This window comes from Alligator sinensis, unplaced genomic scaffold, assembly GCF_000455745.1.
Source record: "Alligator sinensis unplaced genomic scaffold, ASM45574v1 scaffold685_1, whole genome shotgun sequence".
Lineage (NCBI taxonomy): Eukaryota > Metazoa > Chordata > Crocodylia > Alligatoridae > Alligator > Alligator sinensis.
This window is the reverse complement of record NW_005842336.1, coordinates 1,009,824-1,034,067: the sequence shown is the minus strand read 5'-3', so window position 1 is coordinate 1,034,067 and position 24,244 is coordinate 1,009,824. Positions and strand designations below refer to the sequence as shown.

At 42.5% G+C, this 24,244-nt stretch overlaps 1 protein-coding gene across 3 annotated transcripts in view; it reads left to right on the top strand.

Annotated features, from left to right (window-relative positions):
• EBF2 (early B cell factor 2) overlaps positions 1–24,244 on the top strand; it is a 238,991-nt gene that overhangs the window by 202,030 nt on the left and 12,717 nt on the right. For all 3 annotated transcript variants that reach the window (XM_025210136.1, XM_025210135.1, XM_006028712.3), the window contains 5 exons: positions 14,796–14,884; positions 16,313–16,378; positions 16,473–16,650; positions 18,094–18,279; positions 21,407–21,574. In XM_025210136.1, the coding sequence (XP_025065921.1) occupies positions 14,796–14,884; positions 16,313–16,378; positions 16,473–16,650; positions 18,094–18,279; positions 21,407–21,574 (687 nt within the window). The remainder of the gene's footprint in view (positions 1–14,795; positions 14,885–16,312; positions 16,379–16,472; positions 16,651–18,093; positions 18,280–21,406; positions 21,575–24,244) is intronic.

Below are 24,244 nucleotides of genomic sequence, written 5' to 3'. Positions count from 1 at the left end.
TTATAGGCAGCCACAAGGTCGCCTCTCAACCTTCTCTTGTGGAGGCTGAAGAGGTCCAGGTGCCCCAGTCTCTCCTCATAGGGCTTGGCCTGCAAGCCCTTAACCATACGAGTGGCCCTTCTCTGGACCCTCTCCAGGTTCTCCACATCCCTCTTGAATTGCGGCGCCCAAAATTGCATGCAGTGCTCCAACTGCGGTCTGACCAGCGCCCGATAGAGGGGAAGTATCACCTCCTTGGTTCTGTTCATCATCCATCTGCTGATGCACGATAAAGTGCCATTAGCTTTTCTGATGGCTTCGTCACACTGCCGACTCATGTTCATCTTGGAGTCCACTAGGACTCCCAGATCCCTTTCCGCTTCCGTGCCTCCAAGCAGGTCATTTCCTAGGCAGTAGGTATGCTGGACATTTTTCCTCCCTAGGTGCAGCACTTTGCATTTCTCCTTGTTGAACTGCATTCTGTTGTTTTCTGCCCACTTGTCCAACCTGTCCAGGTCTGCTTGTAGTTGTTCCCTGCCCTCCGGCGTTTCCACTTCTCCCCACAGTTTTGTGTCATCCGCAAACTTGGACAGAGTACAAACTTGGACAGAGTACATGTGTGTGTGTGCATGTGTACGTGCATGCACATGCACGCGTATACATACACACACATAGAATTTACCTATAAACCTAGAGAAAAATCACTGGAACTACAGAAGAATCATGTTTAGCCATCAGTAGCTCTAGTAATGTGGTATATGGATGTGATATGCATATGAAAGTTTTACGCCCCTATGAATTTAAAATGTTAAAGGACAGTTTTACTTTAATGCCATTAGAGCTAGATAAATGTTCTTGAATATTGAGTTTGACAACTTTTTGATGTGTTAATTTGATTTTCAACCCCAAAAAATCTCACTGAAGACCTAAGCAACCAGCAATATTAATAATAAAATAGTAAACCCAGAAACTATATAACAATTTAGGAGGTATACAGGAAACATGTAGCTGGTCAGAATCTTCCAAATACTGGAAAATATTTAAGTAAATGTTGACTTATTTTTATAAGGTATAAATTTTTTGAAAAGCAGCAATAAATTAAAAATCCTATTTTTTTCTAGCTTTTCACAAGTTCTAATAATGATTGCAATTTAGAGATATATTTATGTAGTCATATAACAACAGCACTTTAGTCAAATAAAGTATTAGGTATTCTACAGACAAATAATGAAACCCAGTCCTTGTCTCAGCAAGATTAAAGTATAGAGATCTGGTTCAAAGTCTACTGAAGACTGGAAAGATGTCCAGCGAAATTTGAGCTTGCAGCACACTAACCCCTTTAAGGCACCAGAAGTACTTCTGGATCTCTACCAACACATATGAGATCAGGATCTATTCATTAGATTTTTAACAAATTCCCTCCAAAGAGTCTGCTCTAATTCAGCCTGCTCTGAGGAAGGAGAAATTTCTTATCTGAATAGACTGAGGGCAGCTAACTTAACTAGCAGATAACTAAAAGCAAAAACGGTGTGATCTCAAATCTGCACAGAAATGTAATTATGTTTAACAGAAACAAGATAGGGGGAAAAACATAAGGAACCCACGCTTAGCAGGCCGTATATGAACTGGCAGACACCTTGATTTTACTTATTAAAAGGCTGAAGGATGAGGAGTAGGTCTGACATGCTGCTTTCTTTTGCAAGAGAGAGTTTGTTACTACTTGAGGGATGTGTCTACATGTGCAATAAATTCAAAGCAATAAACTCCAGAGCAGTTTGAGCCAGAGCAAACTACTCGCAGGTGCAGTGTCTACATGTGCACCTGGGACAGTGGCAATTTGAGCTGGGGCAGGGGCAGTTTATGTCAAGGCTGTTCCTGCCCTGCTCTGCCCAGGATTTGGGTGGTGGCATTGGAGGGGCTGGCTGTGGCACAAGGGTGCTAAAAGTGCAGAGCTGTCTGGCCTCCTGCTGCTTGGGCTGACCGGGTGCAATTTATGCCCAAAGTCAGCATCTTCACGTGCATTTAATCGCAGCTAATTACTCCACCATAAGATAGTACTGTCACAGCAGTGTTAATTAGTTTACTGTGGGCTAATACTATTGCATGTGTAGATGGTGACGCTTTACTCTGCAGCTAGTCTACTCCACACTGAAATGCACATGTAGATGTGGCTGAGGAGTAGCCAGAGAAGAAAAGTTTAAAATTCTATGGCACTTTCTAGTTATTTAGGCCCTGATCCTGGGAAGTTGGATGCACTCAAATAATGCTCATGCCTGTTGATTGGACTACTCATGTGCTTATGCCTTTGCAGAACTGGGGCCATAATAAGGAAGAAATAAACACAATAGGGCAATGTGTTCATAATAAGGAAAATATTTTCTCCCTTTTTCTTGGAAATCTCATTTGGGTGCAGCGTTACCTATACCATGTAAAGAAGGCTGGAAGCAAAGGATACCACCTCTACTTGACATGTTAATTAGGACATAAAGATGTAAATACAGCAAATAGCTGAAATAAGAAAGGAAAACACACTTTATTTTACTGATGTTATTAGCATAGGGATATCTGTTCAGATTCTCTGAGTGGGTGTTTCCTGCCCTGTGTTAGAAAACACCATTTTAGCACAAGGGACCGAGGTGCTTGAGCTACGGTAAAAGCAGCCAAGTGTTCAGTTTGTCTACCCAAGAACTTGTAGTTCTCCTATTATGGCTGGCAAAATAATAAACAGAGCCGTTATGGAATAGGTTCATCTGGTATAATCAATTGTCCTAAGTCTCTGTCGCTGCTTAATAACAGTAAAAACAATTTCCAATGTATGAAAATAACACAATGGATTTTTCTTTACCTGCTGTGGCTATGGTGTCAGAAGCCTGCTATGACCAAATGGAGTAAGTTTTAATAAGATTTTCATGTCCCCATAGTACCTTTTGCATCTATTGCTCTTCAGAAACTATACTTACAGCATCAGTGAATACTGCAACTTCTTGGGTGGAGGATTGTAGCCAACTGAAGGGGGCTGTATTTCAAGTGAAGTAATCCCCAAGACACTACAGAATAGTCTGTCTTTTGTGGAAAGTAAGACATCTAAAATAGAATGTCAAGGAAGCATTAAAAAGCACCTGTTTTATTTGTTACAAATGCTATATGGTCACTTGCACGGTGGCAAATTCAAGGGGAGGTTGCTTCAGATGGCATCTTTTTTCTTGAGTAGTGGCCCACACTGTGAGAAGGTGGAGGAGCCCTCCTTTAAACACATGCCCTTTTATTGAGTTGCCATTAGACAGTACTCCTAAGAAATACATAGCTCTTAACAACTTGATCAGATGGTCAGTGAATGCAAAGTCTGGCAAGCTGATGAGTGGGGGAAGGTTGTGTATCTGTTGTTATTAATTACAGTAGAGCCAAAAGGCTTCCAATAATATCAGGATCCCATTGTGCTAAGCTACTATTTTTTATAAAGTACCATGAGATCCTCAGATGAAAGGTGCTAAATAAAAGCCAAGAAGTGTTGGAAGTATTGAATACCCGGATACAGGCAAATTAGAGGCATCATAATTATTATTTTATTCTAAAGTTGAGTCTAGAGACTCCAGCTATGATCAAGGCTTCACTGTTCCAGGCACTATCTGTACACATAATAAGAAACAGACCTGAAGCTTTTACTACCTAAACTGGAAGGAAATGGAGAACAAAGGGAAATGGAGAACAGAGCCATAGAGAAGTAAAGAAATGTGACCCATATCATGCATAAAGTCTGTGGCAGGGCTGGGAACTTAAGCTAAAGTTTTAGTCCCAACTCAGCTCCTTACCCAGAAAAATGTTCAGACCCTTTATAAGAAAATGGAGATTGAAAAGCAACAGTTTAAGTAGCTTGAAGTTCATGGTTGCCTAAGATTCAACATTTAATATAAAAGTAAATATTAATCTAATGTTTGACCTGATTATACATCAAGTTTCTTTTTAAACTGCAACATATTTTTATTGTTTAAAGAAGGTAGTGTAAAACTGTTAAAGAGACAAGTATAAAAACAAGAGATAAATATGAAGGGTAAATCTAAATGTCACAGTGGAGCTGTCATATAATGTGTATTTATTATAATATAATATAATATGTATTTATAATAAGCTACTAACAAAGTTGTGCTGTGTTAGCAATGCTGTATTGTTCTGTCAGCATTTCCATTCTTAGGTGCTATCATAGAAGATGCTGCAATTCAGCCATCAAATTCCTCTCATCACTAAAATGAGATGTGTGGACTTTTCCATAAGGATCCCAGATGGAAAACTCTTTTATAGATTGAAGCCAATGGGGCTCATAGAAACTGCTCTAAAAACCCTGTAGAAACAAAAAAGGTTTGATGAACCACTTTATAAAATTTGATGTGGGTTTAATTATATATATAACTAGCTGAAGTACCCATTCTTCGTCCAGGTTGTTATTTTTGTAATTGCAGTGTTTGTTTATTTTCAGATAACTTAGTACAACATATTTAGGTCAAAATACTGTTTATTTTTAAAGAACATAATACAACATATTTAACATTTAATATTTAACGTGGAACGAAAGCAAGGCAAGCATCAATATAATAATGACAAATGAGTCGGGGGTGGGGGGAAGGGAAGAGTCACTATAATAACTGACAGTTGAAATTAATTCACTGCATCCAAATTGGAGTGGTCCCAGTTTGTTATCTGAGAAGCAAAGTAATCCCTGTCAGTGGAACCCCCCAAAAGGGTAAAGTGAAAAATAACCCGCCTATAATTTTCTGTGGGTGGTATTCAGTGATTTTGGAAAGTTTGGAGTAGATAGGACAAGCCATTCTCGAGTTATAAATGAACATACATACAAACTACACTTCCTTTTATATATATAGATGTAAAATAAGATTACATGTGATTACACGCACACACACAGAGCCATATATGGCAGAGAGAAATAATGTACCTCTTTTAAGAAAAAATTAGTAAGTTTAACAAAATGAAAGCTGTAAATGAAGGCTGCATCCACAACTCAGGGTTCTGAGTTACCACACTTTCATCAACCTTTCTTTTTGGCATAGGAAGATGTTTGTTTTTCACTGCTACCTGTGGAACTCATACTATTCTCAACCGCTGTAAGCCAAGGTAGCTCCACTGATGTTAAGATCAATTTATACCACCCTAAAGACCTTGCCCCAGATCTTCAACTTCATCACAACTTTCTGCTTAGGTTGTCATAGAGAAAGTAACTTATAAACTTGTGTATGGGGAAAATTTTGTAAGTAAATTTTCGTGCCATTCAGAAAATTCTCCATGGGATAAACTTACCAGAGCATTGCAACATAAGACTGTGGGCTACTGTGAATTCTCATCAGGCTGTGCTCTGTGGGTATCTGTAGAAGCTGCCCAGTGCCGGAGGAGCTGTTTTGAAGTCTTGTGAAATGCTGCCAATACCCAGTTATCTGCCTATAGGAAGTTGTATGTACACAGATGAAGCTAGCTGTAGGAACTAGCCTTGTCAAATACATGAGTGATATGAAATCAGTTGACGAAGAAGGCAGCCAGCTGCTCTACCTCCTAATCCTACAAAGGACATTCCAATAGGGGGAACCAGTATAATAGCATCCGGGACACAGCTGGTAAAAACTGGGTCAGTACATCAGACGCCTGAGTGTAATTGTCATAAATGAAGGGCTACTTTGAGTATATGAGGCAGGAATCAGACTAGAAAAAAAAGAAAAGTGGTGGCATTTTTCCAAAACATATCCACAAAACAGGCTCCATCCATATGATAATGTACAGAGTAGATCATGGTCAAAGCCTGGTCTCGCATGCTGTGTGGGCTGTTTGTCAGATCTTCATTAACACCTTCCTTCTCCTCCAGTCTTATGTGTTTTCATGGGGAGTGAAGCAGCAAGCGCTCCAAATGCAAGCATTGTTATCATAGGCTGGCCGAGTAAGTTGCCATTGAGATGAATGGAGAAAAACTACTGCCTCTGGGTCTTGTCAAAGTTTAAGTTACTCAAGTGTGATTTTTTTTTTCTTTTTTGAAGCCATCTCAGCCATCTACCTTCTTTTGGAGGTGGGGTGGTAGCCTTCTGGATGGCAAGATTCATGGAGTCTGGAGGATCCCACTACCCAAAATGCTGGTACCTTTGGCTCTGGGGGGCCAATTAGTTCCTAAGCAGGCATGAGCATGAGCAAGCTTTATTGAGGGGACCGGTGAGCCCCGCCCAGAGTCTGAACCAGGTCCTGCCTGCAACCCAGGGACCACTTAGTACCTAAGCAGGCTTGGCAGGGAGCAATCTTCATTGAGGGCACCAGTGAGCTGCTCCCAGAGCCTGAACAAGCCCTGCCTGCAACCAGAGCTCCAATTAGTGCCTAAGTAGGTTTGGGAGGGAGTAATCTTGATTCAGGTGGCCACTGAGTTCATCCCAGAGCCTGGAGGAGGTCCTGCCTGCAACTAGGGCTCCAGTTAATGCCTAAGTGGCTGTGGGCAGGCGCAGCTTTCGTGAAGGGAGCCAATGAGCTCATCCTGGAACCTGAAGGAGGTCCTGCCTGTTGCCAGGGTTCCAATTAGTGCCTAAGCAGGCGTGGGCAGGAGCAACCTTCATGGAGGGGAGCAATGAGCTCCTCCCAGGGAACATCTACACGAGATGTTAACTGTGCAGTAAATGTTTGGGCATCTACATGTGCGTCCCTGTTAGCCTAGCATAAACTAATTTACCCCGCTGCAGGACAGCACTATCTAAATAAGTACTATCCTGCTCCAGAGTAAAAAAACTCCACAGCACCGCATGTGTAGATGTTGGAGGGGCTGGTTGGGGTGCGAGGGTGCTTCAGTGCAGGGGATGCCTGCCAGCTAGCCCTGTGCAGAAACTCTCTCATGCCGTAACCAGCCCCTCTGCAGCAAGTTGAGTTGGGGGGGAGCAGTCTTGGGCTGGCAGGCTGACCCCCAGGGCCTATTGTAAGAGCCTCAGACCATATGGTGCAGGAGCCCCATGGGATGAGGTAACACAGCAGGTGAGTGTGGCAGGGTCAGGCCTGGCACCAGCATGTGCCTGCTCCAGTCGGACACAGGGTGTCCCCAGCTGGGGCACAGGTTGTGAGCGATGGCTCTGCTGGGCATTTGGGCAGGATTTCCAGAGGGGCCAGACAGCTGGATGCCAGCCCTCGCTCACTTCACCTGCAGACACCCAGACATCTTGGAAAAGCTCTGCTGGGATATTATGACACTGAGGCTCCTGAGCCAGCTCCTGGTGACATCAGGCAAATAGTCTGAGGGAGCCTTCACAGAGGGTCCCGGCTCTGCTCCCATGAGGCTCCCAGTACTGGCACACACACCAGCAGTAGGTCACGCACCAGCCATGCAAGTGACAGGGCTGTGACAGGCCCTGATGGACAAGAGGGAGGAAGAACAAAGCACTTAACACTGTCACGCTCCATGCCTCAGTTTTCCCATGTGGCTAGCAGGAGAGCAGCCATGCCGGGATCAGGAACCATGAGTACCTGCGGCAGGGGCACTAGGCTGACTCACTTGCACCAGGAACAGCCCTGGGGATGTGCTGCTCCCAGCCCCTCTTCACCCCTCTGCTCCAGAGGGCAGCTGCAGCCTCCTCTAGGAGGCTCCAGGGCAGTGTGGTGTATCCTCCTTGACCAGGGCCTGCTCCAGTTCTTGCCCGGCCCTTGGCATGTGATTTAAGCAGTGCATGTTTCAACCACAGATCAGGTTCCTCCTCACATGGGAGCAATGCCCACAACCGCCCTGGCACATCACAGCCACAGCGCAGACATGCCTCCATAAATTAGCTCTCCTGTGAATCCATATCTAATGGTGCCTGTTGTCCCGGGCAGGAGCAGGCTGGAAGCTGGCTGGAGTCGGGACCTGGCAGCTGTGGGATCTCACTGGACCCCCTACTTAAAGGCAGGCCTGGCTGTGGCAGGGCCTTCTCTTCCTCCTGGGTGAGGGCAGAACAGAACTTTGTTCTAGCTGTGCCAGGGCCTCGTCTGTCCCCTGCTGACACCTTGCTCCCTCCCCTGGGTCTGATTCTTCTGCCAGCTCAACCCTGCAGAGAAGCAGTACCTTGCTTTCTTTTGGGAAGGATGGCTCATGTAACCTGTTTGACTGCAGAACTTCCTTCCAAGCCCCAGGGTGAGCTCACTGGACCCTGAATACCTGCAGCTCCCTCCCAGGTCCGATTAGGAGCTAACTGGACCCCTGGTTGAAGGCAGAACCTTCTTCTCCCTCTGGGAGGAGCCCACGTGAGCCCTGGTGGAGGGCAGAACCTGTTTCCAGCTCTGGGATGAACTCATTGGCCTCCAAATGCCTGTTGCTGCCTCCCAGGTCTCATTAGGAACAAACAGGTCAAACTCCTGTCTACAGGCTGCCTCCTGGAGCTGGGTCCCTAGGCCCCATGATAAGAGTGATGATACCTGGAAGAATCTGGTGTCCATGGCACCTGTCCCAGACCAAGCCCAAGCTGCTGATGTGCCTCTGGGGCCATAAAAGGGCACAAGCTTATCTGCACTGATCAGGCCCAGACCAGGCCCCGTGGTCCTGCCATTAAAGGGCAGTATACCATGCTCCACAGGCCTACTTAGAAATAAGCCTTCTCCTTTTGTCCCTTTCAATCAGAGCATCTCCCCTGAGCCTGCCTGAGACCCACCCCGAGCTTCCAGCTTACTTCTGGGGCGTAAAACAAGGTGCAGGCTCATAAGTCCAGCTGTTACAGCAGCCCTGGCCCCCAAACAGAAGCCCTTGGCATCTCCCATGAAGTCCTACCTCAGGACACCTCTGACTGGTGCCTTCTCTCCAACTCCTCTTCAACTGTCCCATCTGGATACTGCATTGGCCTTAATTCTGGCTGTCCTCACCTGGCAATTCCAGCACACCAAATCCAGTAGAACTGAAACTTTTGTAGGCCACTGTCTGCAAGGGCGGCCTTCCTTTTGTGGCACCTTCCACCTTGCCTCACCTGGAAGGCAAGAGTCACAGGGCCCAGACAAATCTGCTGTCCAAAGTACCTGCCTTAGCTTTCCTGAGACCAAATCTGATTTGCTGACCTCCTCTGGGGCCTTTGAAAGAAATGGATTTACATTAACTGTACATGACTAGAACCCTAGGGGCTATTCATGCCTAAAAACAGCAAATATCACCATGCTACACAAGCCAACTCAGATACCAGGTTCCTCTCCCCACCCCCTTCACACTTTCTATCTGCATAATGCAGTAAGGCCCACCCAAAGGGAGTCCAAAGGAAAGCTGGGCTTGTTGCCCCATGGCATGGTGGCTCTAATGTGGTTCAGAGAATGGAACCTGGCAGATTCAAACCCTATGTGGGCTGCTGCCTACAAAGGTGCCACAATGGTTCTGGGCAACTGATCTACCCAGGAGGCCTCTTTAGTAGCTGGGACCTGCACTGGGTGATAAGCAGCGTGGCCATGATTCACTTCTTTTTAGCCATTTGGAGCTATAAGGCATGAGGAATGAGCAGGTAGAAGAGTCTCCCAGCTCTTGGGAAAAGCTGAGAGAAGCAAAGGGTACTGCTAGCGGGGTGCTATTCTGGTAGGAAGCAGCAAACATGGTGTTGATACATGTGAGGTTCTGCTCATTAGACCATGCCAGAAACAAGTCCACATGATAGGCAGCAGGTGCTGGTCTCAGTAGGGCTCTTCTTGGACCAAGACAGGGTGAGGAAGGCAGGGAGAGAAAACTGGCATCTTAACCAGCCTGGAAAGTAGTGTTGTGGGCATCCTTTTGGGGCAGTATGGCTCATAAACCTGTGCTTTTCATGGCCCCCATACGTAAAGCTGGAAGCCAGCAGCTTGAGCTCAGTTAGACAAGTATCCAGCAAAGGAGTGTTTCCCGCACGCAGACTCCAGTGGCCCCAGCAGGGGCTCAGTCTGGCAGAATATATGTACATGTTGATCTTTTGGAAAAAAAGAATGTTGGGTAGTATTCAGTTTCTTTCTCTTGAGTAGGCTTTGGATATTCCCATTAGTTATATTTAGTTCACTCTGTATACATATATATTTAAAATCTATGCATTTTACATAACTTTTGCTTAGCCTAAGATTTATAACCTAACCAATTAGACTTGCAATCAAGAAGAGAAATGGTATGTAATGATGTATAGGCCCTTGAGAGAAGTAGCCTATAATTCTCAAGATTATTGGCAAAAAAAAATACACCTCCCAAATGGGATTTCGATTCTGTGGCAGTTGAAATGTGTATTATTAAACTCCTTAAGCAAACCAGAATGGCTCCCAATGGAGAGCAAATACGTTCTAAGTATAGCCAAGACTAAATTCTCAGGTCTGGGTTTTCTCTACTCAATTCCCTCTTGATCAGTTCCTGTAATATTTAAACTTTGTGCCATGCCATAATTATTTAATAAAAAGTAAATATAAAATGTATCTCAGTGGGGTTCATGACCTTCTACCTTCAGGTTATTCTACCAAATAAAATGCAGATAAACAGAAAATCTGGATCAGAGTAATATTCTGTCTCACCCAATAGTTTCCTCCATGCAGTGTCCAACATTCTGATCCTGCAAGGTGCTGAGGATGTGTTTTGAGATATGTGAAGCACTTTCAGCCCTACTCACAATAAAGCAGGCAGACTCAGGAGGCACCCGTCGCCCATGCCCCTTGCCTTCTGCCTCTTCCCAACTTCTTCCCCCTTCAGCCCCTTCCCTCTCTCCTTACTGTCAGACCCTAGTCTCTCTGAGCACATGGAAGCAAGGAGCAAATTTGAAAACACTGAACACAAAACAAACATACCCATAGTAATTCACATACAGTACCCATATACTTAGTTCATCCAGAACTGATGCATTTTACTTTTTTAAAAACTGCTGAGAGTTTTATCACGGATACTCCATAAACACACTTTTAAGCAACACTTTGGCACCTGTGTATATGTATTCCAAACTATGTAAGTTATCAGTCCAAAGCCACAAGGCTCAGGAATTACCATACAATTCATTGTGCTGGGCCCCAGCAGTCAACAGCATTTCAAGCCATGGTGATCCCACAACTCAGCACTACTCAGTATGTGTGTACTCCAGATACTTCCCCCCCAAAAAATCCATGTGCTGATTACCCTCCCCTCCCAGTCATGACTGGAACCAGGTGTTCTTGTCAGGAGTCCTGGGATCCTGCCCAAATTTATATGCAGATGAGGTGCAGTGCAATCTGGTCTAGCTCCACCTCATGGAGGGTGGGACCAAACTAATCATATAAAAGAAGGAGATGAGGTGACAGAGGGAATCTGGGTGGACTCTTTGGGCCCCTTTGGTGATATTTACCAGACATTTAAGGCTGGTGAAGAAACAGGAATCATTGGAAATGGGAAAGAAAGGTGCAGCTCAGTAGTGGGAGTGAAGAAAAAGTCGAAATGTATACAACGTACTGGCTCAATGTGACTGAAAAAAGTGTCTGTGTTGAGGTGAAGGAAGTGTGCTCAATGGGCACTACCATAAATCTTATTGAGGGAGGCTGCACTAACCTATTCTTGTATTTGGTTCCCAACAGCATGTTTGCCCAATATGAGCCATGTGAAAGAACAGGTTAGAAACTATTTAGAAAAGCTGGACACGGACAAGCTCATGGGCCTGGACATGATGCACTTGAGGGTGCTGAGAGAGTTTGGCCAATGTGATTGCAGAGCTGCAGGCCATCATCTTTGAAAAATTATGGTGATTGGGATAGGTCCCGGATGATTGGAAAAGGGCAAATATAGTGCCCATCTGTAAGAAAGGGAAGGAGGAGGATCCAGGGAACTACAGGCCAGTCAGCCTCACCTCAGTCCCTGGAGAAATCACGGAGCAGGTCCTCAAGGAATCCATTTCCAAGCACTTGTAAGAGAAGAAGGTGATTAGGAGCAGTGAACATGGATTCACCAAGGGCAAGTCATGGCTGACCAACCTGATTGCCTTCTATGACAAGATGACTGGCTCTGTGGATGTGGGGAGACCAGAGGATGTGGTGCACCTTGACTTTAGTGAGGCTTTTGATATGGCTCACCATTCCCACAAAATTCTTGCAAGCACACTAGGAAAGTATGGGTTGGATGAATGGTCTATAAGGTGGATACAAAATTGGCTGGATCATCAGGCTTGGAGGGTATTAGTCAATGGCTTGATGTCTAGTTGAAAGCCAGTATCAAGTGGAGTGCCCCAGAGGTCAGTCCTGAGACCAGTTTTGTTCAATATTTTCATCAATGACCTGGAAGATAGAATGGAGTGCACCCTCAGAAAGTTGATGTATGACACCAAGCTGGGGACAGTAACATATACACTGGAGGGTAGGGCTAGGATTCAGAGAGACATTGACAAATTGGAGGACTGGAACAAAAGAAATATCACAAGGTTCAAAAGACAAGTGCAAAGTCCTGCACCTAGGATGAAACAGACCCATGCACTAGTACACGCTGGGGACCAACTGGTTAAAGCAGCATCTCTGCAGGAAAGGACTTTGGGATTACAGTGGACAATAAGCTGGATACAAGCCAGCAGGGTGCCCTTGTTGCCAGGGGGACTAACAGCATCCTGGGCTGCATTAGTAGGAGTACTGCCAGCAGATGGAAGGGAGTGATTCTTTCCCCTCTATTCAGCACTGGCGAGGCCACATCTGGTGTACTGTATTCGGTTTTGCCCCCCCTCCCTACAGAAAGGATGTGGACAAACTGGAGAGTGTCTAGCAGAGGGCAACAAAAATGGTTAGGGAGCATGATTTCTGAGGAGAGGGTGAGGGAACTGGGCTTTTTTAGTTTAGAGAAGAGAAGACTGAGGGGATTTAATAGCAGCCTTCAATTACCTGCAGGGGGGGTCCAAAGGAGATGGAGTTGGACTGCTTTCAGTGGTGACAGATGACACAACAAGGAGCAATGATCTTGAGTTGCAGCAAGGGAAGTTTAGGTATTAGGAAAAACTGTCTCATTACGAGGGTGGTAAAACACTGGAACAGGCTATCCAGAGAGGTTGTGGACTTTCTATCCTTGGAGGTTTTTAAGAGCCAGATCGACAAAGCCTTGGCTGGAATGATCTAGTTGGGGCTGGTCCTGCTTTGAACAGGGGGTAGGGACCAGATGACCTCATGAGGACCCTTCCAACCGTAATTTTCTATGACTGAGCTTTATAGTGATGGGCAGTGTTGGCTGCATTTAATCAATTTAATATTTGGTTTCCATTACTGAATACATGCTGCTTTTGGCAGCAGTTTAATGATATTTATGTATTTAAAGAGTTTTCCTTGTATGCAAATGTAAGATGAAGGGGTTGTTTCCCCATGCTGATTGCAGGGGAGCGGGGATCTTACCTTGTATTTGGGCACATACAATAGTACAGGAGAAAGGAAACAGTGACCTTGCTAAATGTCTATACATGTAATTCATTGAATTGCTCCTGGAATTTTTAGCAAAATTCTCAGTCTTTTTTGTTTTGATTTCTCATTTAAAATGCCATTAATACTTACAAATGCAAGTTTGATTTAAAAAGTCAGATCTTTCTTTGATTTGTAAGTTTTAATAATCAGAATGTTGATCCTATCCCTGCAAAATACTTAGAGAGCTAGAAAAAATCATTTTTATTCTGAAGTAAGCAGTTCAATTTTGATCAATCCGAGTTTGGATTGTAGCTTCACACCGGATGTTCTTAAACTGATGAAATTTTATAGTGTTAGCGGTAGGTCATGATTTTGAGGGCTTCAATTTGCAAGTGCTCAGTCTGAGACACCCACCCTATGTTGCTTTGCAAGTTAAAGACATAGTTCCCAGGGTCATGACTCAACATCTGCTAGTTTATCTGCTAGAGACTACTCTCCGCTTTATGAATGTATAGTTGCCTGTAAGAACAGTTTTGGATTGCTTTCATGGTGCGTCTCTTACTTTTATACAGCACAGAGCAGGATACATGTATCAACTTTACCTAAATTAAATTAAATGCTCCTTCCTGAAGGATGAGCTTCTCAGCAATCCTCTGTTTTTAAAATGATTCTCTGAGTTCCTGGTCTGGAGTTTATTGAAGAAGACCTTATGGAAAACAGTCAAAACTGGAAACTGGGGCACTTCTAAGTGCACAAGTCACATTTTTCTGTTCCTTGATTGAACAAGCCTACCTCATTAGAATCAGGTTACCCTTGTGAATGCTTCTGTTTGAAGCTTTGCAAATAGCATGCAGCAGTTTCTTAAAATTTGCTGCTTGCTTTGACATTTGTGCTCTTGCTAGCCTATTTACTGGAACTGCATACAAAGTCACTTCAGCTCTACATATTGGAACAAACAGTCATATATGCCTGTGTGCCCACTTAGCACTGTAACTATTTAACAAGATAAAGCTGTACTGAGGAATTCTGCCTAAGTAGTAGCATGTAGCTCATTGAGCAAATAAAGGCAGGAACACTTTCCATCTGTGCAGTTCAGGAAATGGAGAAGGATATTGGAAGTTAGGAGATGTGTTCTATAACTACTGAACTAATAACTTCTGTACCTCACTTTTCCTGTCCACAAAATGAAGACATCTTTGCAAAAAGTCTTGAGACCCTCACACAAAAGATGCTATATTACTTTAGTTATGGCAGGTACAGAAATACCAAGCTTGTCCTAGACACAGTGATTGTGGTATACCTTAATGATTAGGTGACTGGTATTTTTAGGTTCTAGCATTCAGGACAGTGTAGACACTGGTGTCACATTTTTTCCTCCATTTAAGCTAACTGGCTTTGGATCAGCCCCCATTCCTTCAAGATGACATTATGCTTGTATGGCTTCATGTTTGTTTTTTTTCAAACACCAAATACCTATACTTCATTATCATGTTTAATGTTTTTATTTTCAGCTTTAAATGAGCCTACCATAGACTATGGTTTCCAGCGATTGCAGAAGGTCATCCCAAGACATCCTGGTGACCCAGAGAGACTAGCCAAGGTGAAAGACTTGATAACATTCCAACTTCCTTTTCTCATCACATATTAAATATACAGCTATAAGTCAGTGGGAACCAACCTTTTTTGGAAGGCGTGCCACAAATTAGTCTCCAAGTGCTATTCTGATCCCTTTCCTTTACCCTATCTTCCCCTTAGCTTGCTGCTCCTTGGCCTGTGTTTCCCAAGTTGCTGCTCTGCCTTCTGCTTCCTTCTGTGTGCTCAGTGTTGTAGTGACAGGGAGGTGGGGGGGAAGGTCATGCCCCCAGGCTCTGGCCTGGCCCTCCAGGGGACACTTCCGGGTCCGCCGCCGGCATTTCCGGCCTTGGCAACCGGCTGCTGGAGGACACCCTCTCTCCCCCACTGTGCTCAGCGATCAGCTGCCGAGGGACTTCTCCCCCTCCCACTTGGCTGCAGACCTGGAGGGGGGTGGGTGCAACAGACCCACGGTATGCCACTGTGCATGCTCCCTGCCAAATCTCTTTCTTCCTGCTCCATGCACTATTTGCCATTTTGCTGCCCATTCCTTTTCCAGTCTGTGTGCAGCACACACAGGAGCTATCTGTACCATTTGTAACATCCACTTGTTGGCCACCCCTGTTGGAAGTAATTTTTTGCTATTATAGCCCATGTGTTGCATACAAAATTTCTTTTGCTAAGAGTCGGTATCAGAGCTGATAGCCATCAGCTGCAGATACCCTCCTAATGGCTCAGTATGTTCTTTGTTTCTTATCCAGAAGTGGCAGTTCTCTGCCTTTAAACAGAATCCTGCTGACCTCAATAACGATTGAGGTTCACTAGCACAGAGCCAATCTGGGATAGTCCGTCAGCAAAATCAAACCTTAGTATTACATATTCTGGAACACTATTGGGCTGTAAAGTAAAGTGGGTTCTCTTAATATTTGTACAACATAGGGCAAAATAGGTCCTGATCGATGACTGGAGCTCTTACGCTTTACCATAATATCAATAATAATAATCGTAGCCACACTCCAGCACACTCCAGCTAATTAGCATGCGTCAGAGCAGGCATCTGGCATGTGTAAAGGTGCCCAATGTTCTTAAGGAATTTCAGGACTATGGAGAGCTCCTGAATCAAAGGACAGAACAGTGATCAGTCCATTTACAAAAACTATGATCAACGGTGCTGTTTAGGTTCTAGGTTGAGATTTTCCAAAGCGACAGACTAATGATTTTGGGTGACCAACTGGATATACCTCAAAAGGTCCTGATTTTCAAAAGATATGCTTAGCTAGAAATTTGCTAAAATAAAGAACACTTCATAGTGGTTCAAGGTAAACACCACCCAAATCACTTGTCACTTTACAAAAACGTAGCTGCAGTCTGTATTTTCATTACAAAATGGGGCAGCGAACAATTTTCCCCTCCTGTGGAGATCTTAATGTTGTCTTTTTATACATGTCTCTACAAGGAAATGCTGTTGAAAAGGGCTGCTGACCTAGTTGAAGCACTATATGGAACGCCACATAACAACCAGGTCAGAATGTCTCCCTTTTTGAAAACTTCCTTTCAAAATTGTATAAAAATGTTCTCAAAATTAAAAGGATCTTGTTGCTGTTACTGTCATTCAGGATATTATTCTGAAGAGAGCTGCAGATATAGCGGAAGCTCTGTACAGCGTCCCCAGAAATCCCAGCCAAATTCCTGCTTTGTCTAGCTCCCCTGCTCACAGCAGCATGATGGGAATCAACTCCTATGGCAGCCAGTTAGGAGTCAGCATTACAGAGTCAACCCAAGGGAACAACCAAGGTAAAAACTGCATAAAGGGCAAAAGTAAAAATAGAATACTAAAATTTAAATGTTGGCTTCTCAACTTTGATAGCTGCTCAGTGTAACAAGTAGAAAGATGGCTCTGTGGCTTTAACTGCTAGTGTTAATGAACAACCAGGACAAGCCAGTCTCTGTGTATTTCCTGTGTTGTCAACAGTAAGGATTTGGCTTTGCGTGTCACAGCAAAGGAATTTTCAACTAAATTGCTGCTGCAGAATAGGGTCCTGCTTACATTCTCATTGCTTCATAGGACTAGGTAGAATAAACCAAACAAAACAACAAGCGATAACTTAAAATATATTCAGGGAACAGAAGGCTTGATCCAAAGTCCTTTGGCTTCAGGGGCTTAGAATGGAGCTTCAAAGAACTATTTTAAACACAGAAGCAGGATTTGAGTCTATAATTGAAAGAAGTAGCAGATAAGTTTCTGGGCTTGAAGTATCCAGGAAAGAAGCAGTCTCAATCCAAGTGAAGTAGTAGTTCAACCATCTACTTTATCTTAACCTAATTATGTCAATGAATTTGACCACCTGTAAAGGAAATGAGCAGTTAGCTGGGATGGGGGAAATGAAAGGCAAGTTATAGTGGGCCATAAAACCAGTCCCTCTGTTATGGTCATGAGTTTTGTTGTCCATTAAAGTTAGATATTTCTGTTTCTGCCTTCTAAAGCATTGTTTAGGTATCTACGAGGTCAGAGATTGAGCAGTTGCTTTATGAAAACTAGTCTCCCATTAGTGATGGGTTGTTTTTCTCCTTTATTATTTTTTTTTTTTTTGAGAGAGTTCATTCGGGAGCGATTGACTAGTTGACAAGTTTCACCCATATAGTTTATACAAAGACATAGGATCCATTGGATGAGGTCTATCATCTGCTGTGATGAGTGCGCATCAGTTTTGTTGTTAGGAGTGTTGGCAGGCTTTGTATTTGTTCTTTGGCAATGGCTGACTCTCATTGAAAATGGATGGGACTCAGGTGTCTAAATCATTTGTGAAAATGTTATCTACAGTTTCGTTTCTAAAATTTAAGGCTGAATTCCAACTTCTGTTTTTCAGTTATACTTATTCCTGGTAGAACATGAAAGCCAGTAAATGAATCAAACTGCCACCATATAAAAAGGCAGAAGAATCAGTCAAGTTTTTAAAAGTTTCTTGTGCAATGTTAACTTGCCAAACTGCATACATCAAATATTTTCTACTGCTGTTCTCCCTGCTGAATGTAAAACTTAATGTATCACTGTTTCTTAGCAATACGTCACAAAATGCATGCACTGCAGCAAGGTGTGCCACCGCTAGTTGTCCCTGGGGAACCTAACGTCCACGCTCGTTTGGACACAGCCTTTAAGAGATTTCTTTGAGACAGGGAAATGCAGAAAATAGTTCAACCATATTTGTTGACTCACGGTGAATTGTTTTTGTTTATCAGGTTACATTCGTAATACAAGCAGCATCTCACCTCGAGGTTACTCATCCAGTTCAACACCTCAGCAGTCTAATTATAGCACTTCCAGTAATAGCATGAATGGCTACAGCAATGTTCCCATGTCTAACCTGGGTGTTCCAGGCTCACCTGGATTCATTAATGGCTCTCCAACAGGATCGCCCTATGGAAGTAAGCATTTTTATATTAGATTTTGTTTTTTGCTTAGGTTAAAATGCCATTTCAAAGTTTCTGCTTCTGATTTCTTTCAGCTAAGGATCTCAAATTCTTTAAAAACCTTTATTAGTCCTATTTGATTCCTGTGCTATGTTATGGTTTCCCTATCCCAAAGCCATCGAAAGAATAATGCCTTTGCAGGTAGTCTCAACAGAGACATAGGGTTTGCTTCTGGAAAAGTTTTATAGAACAAGATTATTTTTCTGTAGTCATTTTTAAAATGATCCTATAACATCTTATATCTTTGCTGTGGTGTTCTGTGAAGTGGTTCTAAGACACCAATAAATCATCATTTTCCTTTGGTTATTGGAGTAATTTTTTTAGGAGTATATTAAATTTTTACATGGCCCTCTAGGTTGTTTGGCTAGGACTTTCGAACGAACCTAATAGAGGTATTCACCTAAATCACATTAACTTAGATTGGAGTTGTACCTAAAGAGGTAAGATGCTTCTTTGGAAAAGCCCAGCTCATTTGTTATTAAATTCTGAAAATTGGATGGGTTGTGGAAGCTAAACTACCCCTCTCATCCCTCAAGGTAGTTTCTTCCAGACTGGATTGAGGTTGGAGAAACTTCCATTTTTCTCTTTTTTGTAATAATCATCCACTTATAGAAAGAGCATTTCAGTCCCTAGGGCTGTGATGCCAGTGCTACATTTACTTTTTCTGGGAGACAAAAAAAACCCCCAAACCCAGCCCAACCTGTTGCACGTAATGGCCTTGACTTGTGCCTATAGCTGTGTCTTTAGGACTTGACCCCAAAATCCTTCATCACATGACCATAGGACAAGAACAGACCTCCTAGGTGAGAGTTCAGTCCCCTACTACTACATGCTACTCTGTTCAAATTTATCAAACTCTTAATTTAAAATTATTTCAATTTGTTTTTCTCCCTCCCTCCTCTTGGCAGAGTATTCTAGAACTTTACTCCTTTGATTATAGAAACCTTCTCTCATTTCAGCCCAATTGTTTATTATGCCAACATTGTCCTCTTTCTCCCTGGTGTTTACTTGCCTGAGATGTTTCAGTGTAGTCACAAATAATCCCAGTGATCTTTAAATGCCAAGTGTTTTAAGACTCAGACACTTGCAACTACTAACTGCATGTTGTAATACACAAATACAATGAAATTATGAGTAATGGTAAACTACAATGAATCTTCAGGTGTTATCTGCAATGAGTCTGCAATTGTTTTAAAGCACAAGTGAACCTCATAAAATAAAAAAGGATCTGAAACTTGCTGCTTCTATTGTCTATGTACTCACCATATTTCAAAATAAGTAATAAGCAGCTGACCAAAGAGCCTTATAATGAAATGCTGACATGCTGTTTAGCTAAAGAAAATATTCCCTCTTTGAAAAAGAATAGATGAAGAGTATGCTCCAAATCTAAAGCTGTGAGCAAGGACAATGTTTCCTTTAATCTCTGAATTCATGTGAATTTCTTGATCTGCTTAATTTTTCATTTTGGTCTTTCCCAATCTGCAGCTACACTGACCTTTTAGAAGACTGAGCGAGTAATCATCATCATAACAGATAATCTATGCTGAATTCCATGTAAAAGATGCCTAAAATCATATAATTCCCATGGAAGTGTTATGTGAATTGAATTAGCAGTAACTGAGACCTCAAGGGAGACCAAGTTCCTAAAGATTTTGATAGCCTGAGCTATGAGAGAGAAACAAACGGCTGAAAGAGAGTCTGGAAGATCGAATTAATTCCACTTGTGACTCTGTTACTGACATGACTTTGGGCAAGTCACTGCCCTACTCTGTGTTTCAGTTTCTCCCATCTGTAAAAAAAAATATTATTAGGACAATCTGTACACACTATGTAGTGATGCAGTGAGGCTTAATTATGGCCCAGCTCTGTTCTTACTGAAGACAGGTTCATAGCTCAGACTGAGTTTAGTGATGCAGGATTATGGCTAAAATGCTTTGAGTGCCTTCACTGAAAGTAGCTAGAGTGCAAAGCATTCCTTTTTTTTATTAAAGCACATGTCCTAGATCTATTCCAACAGAGTCAGATTCTATGCTCTATATTATGATGATCAAACTAGATGATCCTGATGCTTCTTTCTGGCTCTGAAATCTGCTGCAGTGATGTAAGGCAAGAAGTAACACACAAACGTGGATACAGGGTCCACTGCTTGTCCAGTTTTAGTCAGTGGCAGTTCTGCCATTGACTTCATTGGGCACAGGATAGCCCTATAGCTATGGCTACAGCCATTTCAGCCTAAAATTCATTTAAAGCCTGAGTTTTCTGGTTTCAAACTCCAGCTCACATGAACTGTGATTTTGTTTTTCCTGTCTTGTTTTCTAGAAGTATATAATTCCCATTAAGGTTATTTTTCTTGATGAAAATGAAACAGGTGCTTCAAATTACATGTTTAAAAATAATACTGCATATAGGGTTGTTTGTTTTTTTCCCTCTACTGCTGGTAAGGGAGTGTTTCTGGATGTGGGGGGGATTAAATCTGTATTAGGTATGTATGACTCCTCTTTTTCCACTAGGAAAAGAGTAAAGAAAATGAAATATTTTGTTACTGTTTTTAGGTTTGAGTTCAGAATCAAATCTAAAATTAATTTTATATCCTTGAGGTAATATGGACATTTCTGCAAACCTATTTATAGGTTGTAGTTAGTTTGATCAGTCCTACTCTCTCCAGTCTAAATGACAAATTTAGTCTCATTTTGCTGTTCTTTCCACTGTGTCCCTTCATTTGGTCTTGCTATTGCAAGTATAAAAGCATTATTTTCTGCAGTTCTCATAGCAACAGTTTTTGCCCCTTTTTAGATCACCTCCGAAAATATTATTGCCCAGGTTTGTAGTTAATCAGAGCAGAAGATTAAAAAATATTTTATCTTGGGAAAACTGTTCTTAACTCTTAAATATTACTAGTCTATGTAAACCATATCCCAAAATGCTTTAAATACAATTGCATTTTCTTTCATTGTGTAATTGTTGAGCCTGGTTTAGTGATGGAGAAAACTTGGAAAACAATGGATATAAACATTTCGGGCAATTTTACTGAGATCTTATTAATTTCATTTTTTAAAAGGACTGCTCTTTTTTCATTTTGCAGTAATGTCTTCAAGTCCAACAGTTGGCTCTTCTAGCACTTCTTCCATCCTTCCATTCTCCTCCTCTGTCTTCCCTGCTGTCAAACAGAAGAGTGCCTTTGCTCCTGTCATCAGACCCCAAGGGTCTCCTTCCCCTGCCTGCTCTAGTGGCAATGGAAATGGGTTTAGAGGTAAGACATTTACAATTGACTTTCAGCCTTCATGTGCACAGCCCACTGCATCCTGTACATAACAGTAGGATTTATATACTACTACTGTGCTAATGACTTGTATATTAGTGAATTCTGAATTCCAGATGATAAAATAGAGATGGGTGAAATAGAGAATCCTGATGATAAAATAGTGATGGGTATTTTTTTTTGAAGGACATGAGAATAAAATCACAGGTGAAATAATTGTTCTGGACTTAAACTCTTTAGTTTGTTATGACAAATAAACCAAATGTAGATTGCTGCAAGCCTCTATCTTTTCATTTCTCTAGTACATGGAGAAAACTGATTTTAAGAGCACAGCCAAATCCAGAGCCAAAGGCTGGGAGGGATTTACTCAGGTCATCTAGTCCAACTCCCTGCCTGAGGCAGAATCATCCAGAGCATCCTATACAAATCCATAATCTAACCTTTTAGTAAAACATCAACCCGGACACAACACAAGATATAACACTCTTAATCCGCTATAGGTAAAGCAGCGGGACCACAGCAGCCAATGTCCTGCTTCTGTAAAAGGTTATTAATATACTCTCAGGAGATCCCAGGTAGAGGAACATGCCCCATGCTAGAAAGGAAGGCACAAAACTCCACAGTCCATACCAATCTGACCATGAGATAAAATTTCTTCCTGACCCCAAATATGGCAACTGGCCTGACCCTGAGTGAAGAGGCAGGACATTCTAGCCAGAAACCTCAGCCTTTAAGTCCCAGCAGGAGCACTGGCACATGCTAGTCAAAATCCCCAGCCTTGGTTGCAGCCAACAACCAATACCTCTAGGGGGCGGGGGGAAAGAAAGAAGAAAAAAAAAAGCTCTGACACACAACAAAAGTTAGCAGGGGGGAAGAGCATGCAACAACCAGCAAAGTCCAGAAGCATGGGAAATACCCATTAGCAGAACAAAGGCATCTTTGTACAACTACATCATCCCTGACCAGTGGCTGTCCAACCTGTTCTTGAATAACTCCAATGATGGAAAGCCCACAACTTCCCTATTCAGTCTATGCCACTGCGTCACTGTTCTAACAGTGAAGATGTTTTCCCTGATATCCAGGCACTGGGTCCACATCCTGATCTCTGCAACAGGAGAGAAAAGGTGTCCTCCCTCTTGAGAGAAATGGTTGAGGATCTGGCCTACTCATTGGGTTCATGCCTTTGGAAAGTAATGGCCAAGTCTTGGGCTGCAGGGACTCTTAAACTAAAAAAAAGCCTGCCTACATATGCAGCTCTGTATAATTTCTTGAAACCTGCAGGAGGGTTTAAGATCATGCAGGACATAAGCCCTATAGTGCATTCACAGGCATTTTAAAGGTCAAACCAAATGTGAATAGTGAGATGAGAATGGAAACCTGTGCTAAATTCCTTCCCTTAACAGCCTGGTAAATACAGTCCAACCCCTGATAAAAATAAAACCTTTATAAGACCTATGAAATGATCCAGTTCCTTTAGGATTGATGAGATCCTAGAAAACATGACTCCAGGAATTCAGCCATACCAAGAGTCATGCAAAATAAGCCATACAAACTGCACCTGTTGATTTGGGTCTATTAAGATCACAGGGACTTTCATAAGTTGTGACTGTGAAAGAAGCAAACTTCAGTGGGTTGATAAAAATGATAATCTTTTAAAAAGAACAGGAAACAAAACTTAGCTTAAGTTTTGTACCTTGAGTACAGGTCAAGGATGGAGTAGGTGAATTTCAGTGAGATAATAAAATGTTCTGGCTTCATTTTGGTTAAGGTGAAGACAAGATGCGAGAGCTAGTAATAGCTGTAGCTCAGGACATACCAAAGGGGAGAAAGGGTTAAAGATAAAGAGCGAGATGGCTACAGATGGCTATAGATATAAAGATTATCAATATGGCTAAATGGATAGAGATAAGTACCAATGGATGGCTGTAGATTCCAAAGGATGCTAGATTCCAAAGCAGGAGAAAACCCAAGGTGCAGCAATGGATGTGTATAGACAGATCCAGAAAGTACTGATGATGGTTATAAAAGGATAGTAAGATCCCAACTATGGATGTTGATAGACACTTATAGATAGCAACACATACATGGATGTCTACAGATCTGGATAGCTACCAGGAGATGGATACCTAGGCAGCAACAGATTCCTGTAGATAACTATGGATGTTACAGATATCCTGATGGATATTGATAAATAACTAGTAATATTACTAGTAACTAGTAATATCACCAAATGTCTACAGATAATGCTAAGTCCCAATGAATAATTACAATATTAATAGGTATAAATCTCTGCCTGGGGCAATTAAACCAGTAAAAAGAGGTGCCTTCCATAGGTTTGCGGGTATAGCTTTGTTTTGAGGAATGGCCATGAGGCACCTTTATACCAACACAACTGCATCTCTGTGGTGGTACAGTCAAAGCAGTACAACTTGTGTGTCTAGACACAAGTTGTTTATGTACAAGGACTATCACAGATACTAAGCAGTTACCTTTTCAGAAATCAGTAGGAGACTTACACAATAGAAGACTTGCCGTCTCCCCTCTCAGAATCAGAATGTTAACACTTAACCTGTTACGAATCCTCGTGTATTGTCTTCATACTGATTTAACTATTTCTGTAGAGGGATTCATTTTTTTCCCTTTATTAACTGAAGTACTTAA